Genomic DNA, 9,036 nt, shown 5'->3' with positions numbered 1-9,036 from the left:
TATGGTTTCGCTGCTTCAAACAGGTCATCGTGGAATTTTCACTATAAATAATTTTCTACGAAGCTTCAGAAACTAAAATTAAAACCCATTTGAGCTGAAAGCTTACTGAACATCACGTACGAATTGCAGATCTTTTCTCGCCATATTTTGAGAGATATGATCCAAGGAAGTTAGCATTTTTGCAGGCTTCTCAATTCCATCGCAAATATGTGAGCTTGGGAAAATCGTCATAACTTTCTCTCTGAGCATCGGATTCAAATTTAGTAAAAAGTGATAGAGAGATGACAGTCTGTAGTTATTTTATTATCGTTTTTAGGGTTTAAGGTCGAAACAATGACACATGGTACTTCTTACAAGTTCACTCTATTGAACTAGTCTATAATCAAGTCATTGTGGGAGATTAGGCATAACGCTTTCTTGGAGAATCCAATCTCAATCAGATGTGTGGGTTGAAAAGAGGACTCAGAAGAATACCATAGGATGAAATTTCAGAATTTGGAGATCCAAAATTAAAAGTTACAATCGTTTCAATATCCAACTCCTAAAAGAAAGAAAAAAAAAGAATGACTCAAATCAAGAAAATAGAAACAGCTAGTAAGAAAATTTGGATGGAGGATTTGAAGAATGCTATAGAAGCTATGATCAATAAGATCAATGGTATAGAAACAAAATTGAATGGAAACATGGAAGATTTGAAGAAAGACATGGAAGGTTTGAAAGAAGGTGGGACAAAGTCACTACAAGAAAGGCTTCCTAATGGCGAAAAGGTAGTAGAGGAAACTCATGATGAGAACAAAAGAAATGTTAATCATGATTTCATAGACCCTAACATTGGATTGAAGACCCACCATATTCCAAAGATTGATTTGATGGCAAGGATCCTGTAACATGGATACTATAGATGGAGCAATATTTTGATCTCCATAATGTGCAAAACACACAAAAGGTACATATTACAGCTTTATATTTAGAACCCAATCAGTTTGTATGGTAGCAATGACTTTTCTCTCATAAAAAATATTGTCGCTTGGTCAATTTTTACGGTGGAAATGATAACACATTATGAGGATACAAAGAGCAACACCTTCTTTAGCCAGTTGATAAATCTCAAACAAAGGGGTTGAATGACATAGGACATTGAGGAGTTCCAAAAATTGAATATAAGGGTAAATGATATTCCAGAGGAGCATAGGATTGATGTCTTCATAGGGACTTTAAAGGATAACATCCAACATGAGGTTCTCCTTTGGGAACCTGATTCATTAGAGAAGGCATTCAGGGTGGCCAAAAGAGTGGAAAGAAAAATTACGGCAACAAGGAAGTCTACCACTCACAACTATAAATACGAAAGTGTTGTTGCTCCTAGCCTTCCACAACCTACAAGGTTGACACCACAACAGTTGGAGGAAAAAAAAGTAAAAGGACTTTGTTACAGTTGTGAAAGAAAATATATTAAAGGTCATAAGTGTGCTGAGAAGAAATTATTTTACATAGATTGTGAAGAGGAGGAAGAAAATGATCAAGAAACGTCGTAATAAGAGGATATACACTAGGAACTAACCCCAGAGAAAGAAGAAATGAATCTAACCATATCTTATAATGCATTGGCACTTTATGGATATCATCCACCATCCATCACATCATCTTTAAGAGAAAATTCTAAGGTTCAAGCAGCGAAGGATCACATCGAGCATCAACAAGAAGTTCTCCAACTCTTAAAGGATAACTTCACTTTGGCGCATAATTGAATGAAACAACATGTAGATCAACATTGCAGTGAACGGAGTTTTGATGTAGATGACTAGGTATTTTTACGACTACAACCATAAAAACAAATGTACCTCAAGCAAGCTAAGAAGGATAATAAATTATCACTAAAGTACTATGATCCTTACAAGGTGTTGCAAAATATTGGTACTATGGCATACAAATTGGAGCTTCCTGCATCTTCTTGAGTGCACCTAGTTTTCCATGTTTCATGCTTAAAGAAGGTTATAGGTGACAAGCTCCTAGTTCAAAAAATATTGTTAGAACTCAACAAGGAAGGAAAAATCATATTGGAACCTGAAGCAGTGACAGAAAATGAACTCGACAGCTACGAAATCGATCAATTTCAGAGTATCTCATCAAGTTGAAGAACTTAACCGTTGAAGATTTCACATGGGAGGATGAGAATTTTATACAGAAGCATCCAAAACTACTCAAGTGTTGAGGATAACACTTTTTTAAAGGAGAGGGGCATGTTAGGTCCCTATACTACTAGTGTAGCCCCTTTTGTTATTAGTGCAACCCCCTTATTGTATTGGTGTGCCCATGTAGTCCCCATAATGTTATTATGGTGCCCCATAGAAGCCCCACTATTGTTATTGTTGTGCCCTTACAATATTATGTTATGTAGGCTCTGATTATATTGTGATCCCTTAGACTCCTATATATAGAAAGGAGGTCTTTTCATTTGTATCATCCCATAATTGTTCATTTGTGTAATGTAAAGGAGGTTTCCCCCTCAAAGAAGCTTATTTTGAAGTCGTTGATCTATCTTTCATTTTATTTTGTGAGCTGGTTTCGTAACATATTAACTATTATAACCATCTTGTACATGCTGCAAATGGTTTCTTTCATGGTGGCATTGAGGTTTTATTAATAATATTATAATTTATATATTTTATTTCCTTCCATTGTGTTCTGTTTTAATATCAAATTGATGCACTGGTTCATTGTTTCATAACGGTGACTTAACTTGATTGTGCATTATTATCAAACACATTAAATGAATTTAAATACTTTGGAATACTTGGTATTCAAGGTTTTAAAATCATATTTTGAATTTATTTGATGCATGTTTAATTCCATGAATACATGATATTTAGAGTTATGTGCCCCATAAATTCAAATGTCATATAAATCAGTTCTTTAAATTTTATTTCTTTTTAATTTTATTTTTATTTTCATTATTTTCTCTCACTAGAAAACATGAAATTATTAATCATTATTTGACTTGTTCAGATTCTCTAATGTTTCACACATAATATTTAATTTAATAAGTCTCTAATATTTATTATTTGAAATTATTAAATTAATTATTCTATTTATTTTTGAAGTTAAATAATAATAATACTTGACATTATGTTATTTAAACTACATAATTCAATTACATATATTTAACACCTATGTGCTTTAATGTAAATAATTATTATTTGGAATTATTAAATTAATTATTCTATTTGTTTTTCAAGTTAAATAACAATAATACTTCACGTTATGTTATTTAAACTACATAGTTCAATTACATATATTTAACACTGGTGTGCTTTAATTTATTTATTTCTTTAATTTTAATTTTATTTTTCACTAACCTCTGTGAATTATGATATATATTAATTTATTTTATTTGTCATTAATGAAATTTTAATTTAGTAAGTTTTTATGAGTTATGTAGCTACTATCTTTTTTTTTTCCCAAAAAACATTATTTTATTTAAAATACTCTTTATTCAATAATCTGGTCTATTTATTTGTATAATTTAAAAATCTATTTAATTCACACTATTTTACAATGACTATTTAATTTTGATTATCACCAAGGAATACCTCATATGGTAAAAGGGAAGCCAACCCCTATCACATAGAGAAAGTGGATCTACGATCCTCTGTGATGTGGTCTCAGGTTATCCATTGTTTTTGGGACGATTTGTACACCAACACCACGAACACTTGAAATTATAAGTTTATTTTTGAACCTTAACTTATTACCAAAATTTCTTTTCGATGAATATTTACAACTTTAAATTGCAAATCAACAACAAAACATAAATTTTAGAAGAAAAAGAAAACAAGGAAAGAAAAAAAACAACTTTCATTTACTTGAGTTGTTGTTATGCAGTTAAGGCAACAATGGTCACAATTGTTGATTTGGAGATCTCTTTCTTATAACATATATTCATGTGCAATACTAATAGCGTAGGGAAAAAGTTAGATCCATCCTTTTTAAAATTTAATTCACAAAATCTTTTTTAATATTTAGTTTAAAGTGTAGTCTTTGCAAATTTAGATTTCTTATATAATATATAATGAATATTTCTGAATTCGAGCTTCCCTGATCCATACTTGAATTATTGATAAAACTTTTGGCAATAATCACATGGGAAATGTTTTGTCAACACATTTTGAACCATGAAGTGTAATTTATCTAAATGTTTCAAAATACATCAACAAAACATCTATTATATGATTATTGCCAAATTTTTTCTCAATAATGAATATTCTCAAATTTTAAATTAAAATATTTTCAATAAACTTATGACATTAAAAAAATTATAATATTAAAAAATAAATTTATTTTAATTAAAAATTATTAAACATTAAACAAATAAAAATATTATTATATATATATAGCATGTCTCTTTTACGTTTAATTCTAAAGTACACCTATTTTTCTTTGATGCCATTAAAAACACTTAACCATAGTAACCAAAATCATTAATAATGTTTTTTCTCAAGATAAAAGCAACTCTTCCAATTAATACAGTGGTGCAATAAAAAAATATTGATTCAATTATCTTGTTCTAGGTGGCCTTGGATATGTTTATTGTGGTTAAAAGCCCTCAGACCTGTGATTTCATAGACACTTAACGTTAAAAACCTTCTGACCTCTGATTTATTGACTCTCCCATGGATCCATATATATATATATATAAAACATGTCTCTTTTGCATTGAATTCTAAAGTACACCTATTTTTCTGTTATGCATTAAAATCACTGAACCATCGTAACTAAAATTATTAATAATGTTTTTTCACAAAATAAAAGCAGCACTTCCAATTAATATAGTGGTGCAATAAAAAATATTGATTCAATTATCTTGTTCCAGGTGGCCCTGGATATGTTTATTGTGGTTAAAAGCCCTCAGACCTGTGATTTCATAGACACTTATCGTTAAAAACCCTTCAGACCTCTGGTTTATTGACTCTCCCATGAATCCCAACCTAAGGAAATTATGATAATGAACTAGTGGATCATGGAAAAACTACACGTCCTGACACTTCGCTAGATCATTGAAAACTACATGTGCTGACACTTCGCTGCAAGTGTGAATGCAAACCAAAAAACCCAGTACTTTAAACTTTTAATGGCCTCCTTTTTGTAGATTGTCAAATAATTTGTAGAATCTGAGTAATCTAGTGAATAAGTCAAAGTCGTGCTGGCCCCCGGGATTTTTCATACGCCAGAGAAATGTCTACATATTGACTAATCAAAGTCTTTCCAGCCGTCTCTCACAGGTCTGGGAAATTTAGAGGCAACTTCCTGCTGAGCGAATTATTTTCGCCCATCCTCTGATAGGTCCGTGAAATGTATGTAGAGGGAACTCTCCATGCTCTGTTAATTTGGATTGATGGAGGTTTCATTGACTCGTAAGTCCAAACAATTTAGAGGCAACTTCCTGCTGAGGGAATTATTTTCGCCCATCCTCTGATAGGTCCGTGAAATGTATGTAGAGGGAACTTTCCATGCTTTGTTAATTTTGATTGATGGAGGTTTCATTGACTCGTAAGTCTTTGGACTGACTGGAAAGTAAGGGTTGCATTATCTTCTTCAACTCGGAAGGATCATGGATCAAGAGGGTGAGTAAAATTCTCCTTGAATTTTGACGAGGCGCTCGTTTTTTTAGTTTAAATGCTGCAATGGGAACTCGAACTCTCCATTCACAAGCACATGACTTAGTTTGCTGCCAGGCAATTTGGAGAGCTGATTCATAGGTTTAGATGAGGGGAATGGTAGCAAACTGAGGGAAGCTGGAGAGGATCTAGAAGGCCTAGTTTCATAAAATTGCAGGTCTGTAATTGCTTTCTGCTTGATGGATGGGTGGGTGGATATAATTTTGAACGAGGTTTTGGTGACCAAAACCATCAAATGCTGAAATCCTGCATATACTTTGTATAAGGTTTGTAATTTCTTTCTGCTTGATGCGTGGGTAGATAGCAATTCGAATGTGCTTTTGATGACCATAATCGTCAGGATTTGCATATCATCTGTGTAAGTTCTTGACACCCAGTTGGGTTTATATTGAGAAGGGATGGACTTGAATTGCAGCTTGCACCCACTTTCTTTACTTTTCTGTGTTGTTTTCCTGGTAAGTTCTGTTCATGGTTTTAGCACCGTGCATAAAGATGTTTTTCATTCAAGCCGAGGGCTCGACCAGGATGTTCAGGCTCTTGTGGAAATAAGGAGGGCCCTGAGTGTGAATTCAGCAGTTTTGGGTGATTGGAGCTTATCTGGGAATCCCTGTGATTGGTCTGGCGTGGAGTGTGGTGAAGTAATTGCAACCGATGGTGTGAAGGTTGAGGAAAGAGTAGTAAGGCTTGAATTGGCTTCCAAACAGTTGGAAGGTAGCTTGTCACCGGCCATTGGATGGCTGTCTGAACTGAAAAGGCTTTCTCTTGCCCATAACATGCTAGTTGGAAACATACCGAAAGGCATCTCAGGGTGCCTGAAGCTGGAATACTTGGACCTGAGAGGAAACAAGCTATCTGGACCCATTCCTTCTGAATTGAGCCTTAGAAGGCTCAAGGATTTGCATCTCTCTGACAACCATTTCTCAGGTGAGCTCTCATTTCTGGTTCCAAACACTGTTTCTGATAGATTACAGTTCCCATTTCCCAATCTTCAATTTCTAGACTTGGCCAACAACAATTTCTCAGGCATGATTCCTTCTGACATAGCCCGCATATCAGCCTTAGAATCCATTTTGCTCAATGGCAACATGCTTGTAGGCTCCATTCCTAAGAGTTTAGGCTCCTTACAATATCTACTGGTCCTCCATCTTCATGGCAATTTTCTACTAGGGGAGCTCCCTCCAGCATTAGCTGATGATGGCAGCAAGTTGCAGTCCTTGGATGTATCAAGCAATTTCTTGGTGGGTAGAATTCCTCCTTCATTTTCAAAGGTCAAAACTCTCAGGTTTTTGAATGTTTCAAACAATAATCTGGAGGGTCCCATTCCATGGGGAGCTTGGTTCAGGTATGGAGCTGATCCTAGTGCCTTTGTGGGCAATGCTGGGCTATGTGGGTGGCCACTTAAATCCTGTTCAACGAAAACAGCTGCAGAACATTCCACATCACAGAGCTCCGGGCAGCAGCAGCAACAGCAATCGCAGCACAAATTTCTTTCATGGATTGTTGGGATGCTGTGGCATAAATCTTCACACCCAGCCGCTGTGAAAAATAGGGTTATGTTCATGGAATATACTGAATCTGAAAGATTGCTTCAGTCTCGTGCTCCAGCCCCAGCTCCCGGTCCAAGCCGTCATCGGAATGAAAACGAGACCGACGCAAAAGCCCCGGCACCAGTGTCCCAGAAACGTTCGCATGGAAAGCTAAATCCTAAAAAGAGGTGGGCTTTTGGTATGATTGTAGGCATAGTAATGGGAGCAATCTCTGCATTTGTATTTTCATTTCTGTTTAGGATGTTTTTGTTCTATATCCGTGAAAGACCCAAGGTTCAGGGTGCTGTGATTTACAGTCCACTAATTAAAAAGACTGAGGATTTGGCATTCCTAGAGACAGAGGAGGGGCTTATGTCAGGAGAGCCTATAGGCAGAGGTGGGTCAGGGGAAGTTTACAGAGCACAACTTCCTTATGGAAAGGAAATTGCAATTAAGAGAATCCATCAAACAGCTCCCAATCCATCAGATATAACGGAGGAAGATACTAAGCTCTTGGACAGACGCAGACGCCAAATTCGCTCTGAGTTGGAGACTCTTGGTCACATCAGGCACAGAAACCTTGTTGCCCTTCTAGCTTATGTTGCAAGGTCTGATTGTCATCTACTAGTTTATGAGTACATGAAGAATGGGAGTCTGCAACAAGCCTTAACAAGGGTTAGAGAAGGTACATTGGAATTACCCTGGCCCACTCGCCATAAGATTGCTATGGGAATTGCCTCAGGTCTTCAATATTTGCATTATAACAGCGCTCCCAAGATCATTCATCGTGATCTCAAACCTGGAAACATTCTTCTTGATGAGGACTTTGAAGCTCGTATTGCAGATTTCGGTCTGGCAAAGGCACTTGCTGATACAGCCACCCATGCTAGTAGCTCAAATGTAGCTGGAACAGTGGGATATATTGCTCCTGAATACCATCAGACTTTGAAGTTCACAACAAAGTGTGATGTGTATAGTTTTGGGGTGGTCCTTGCTTTCCTGGTTACAGGTAAGGAACCATCCCATGATTTCTTCCAGGAAATCTCACAGGCTAGTGTTCCATTATGGCTGAGGACCATTGTCAATTCCGAGACAGCATCACAAGCCATAGATCCAAGTCTTATAGGACAGGGTTACGAGGATCAAATGTTGCTTGTCTTGAAGATTGCTTGCTTCTGCACTGACGATGATCCAAGAAAGCGTCCCACTAGCAGAGACGTCCTTACCATGCTTACACAGATCAACAATGGTGGATAGATTTCACTTAAGTACTGCACTCCTATAGCATATGTTTAGTTATTTCCCGTTGCTGTTATATGCCAGAAATAATGTATCTTTCATAATTTCAAGTAGAGATATTCATAAGGATGCTCTGATGAATCAGCATCCTATAATCAGCAGCACCATAATCTGCTGTATATGTAATTCTGTTGTTTTTCTTTTGTTATGAACTTGAGAACTCTTATATTGTAACAACTGTATAGTAGTAAGCATATATAGACACAACAGTTGCCATTTTTGAAATATGATTACTGTAATCCCCACATGATATGGCTGTGGCCTGTTTCTCTATGATTAAGGAACCCTGGTCTTTGTATTTTGCATTGTAATTTTCGAAACAAGATTGCTGTAATCCCCACATAATATGGCTGTGGCAAGGAACTCTTATCTTTGTATTTTGCATTGTAGTCATAGGTTCAGATAGAACAATCATAGTAGGACAGTGACTGTCTTATCAGAAATTAAGCAAAGGAATAAAAACATTTCAAGAGTCCGAGCAATATTACAACTTTGGCAACATTAATGATGCAGACAACAATGGGTAGGTTTATATA

General features: G+C 35.7%; 1 protein-coding gene across 1 annotated transcript; it reads left to right on the top strand.

The window, feature by feature from the left end:
• Window positions 1-5,221: 5,221 nt before the first annotated feature.
• SOBIR1 (Leucine-rich repeat protein kinase family protein) lies at window positions 5,222-8,748 on the top strand. Its single transcript, XM_089424711.1, has one exon. It carries the CDS (start codon window positions 6,074-6,076, stop codon window positions 8,456-8,458), a length of 2,385 nt encoding a protein of 794 aa, XP_089280837.1. The 5' UTR covers window positions 5,222-6,073; the 3' UTR covers window positions 8,459-8,748.
• Window positions 8,749-9,036: the final 288 nt, after the last annotated feature.

This window comes from Pinus tabuliformis, chromosome 4_2 (genome assembly GCF_031772625.1).
Source record: "Pinus tabuliformis cultivar Carrire ecotype Pingquan chromosome 4_2, CPIR1, whole genome shotgun sequence".
In the NCBI taxonomy this organism is placed as follows: Eukaryota; Viridiplantae; Streptophyta; class Pinopsida; order Pinales; family Pinaceae; genus Pinus; species Pinus tabuliformis.
This window is presented reverse-complemented; position numbering and strand designations above follow the sequence as displayed.

Bases quoted from the DNA above. Each gene is read 5' to 3' on its own strand.
- SOBIR1 (XM_089424711.1), top strand. From the start codon at position 6,074: ATGGACTTGAATTGCAGCTTGCACCCACTTTCTTTACTTTTCTGTGTT.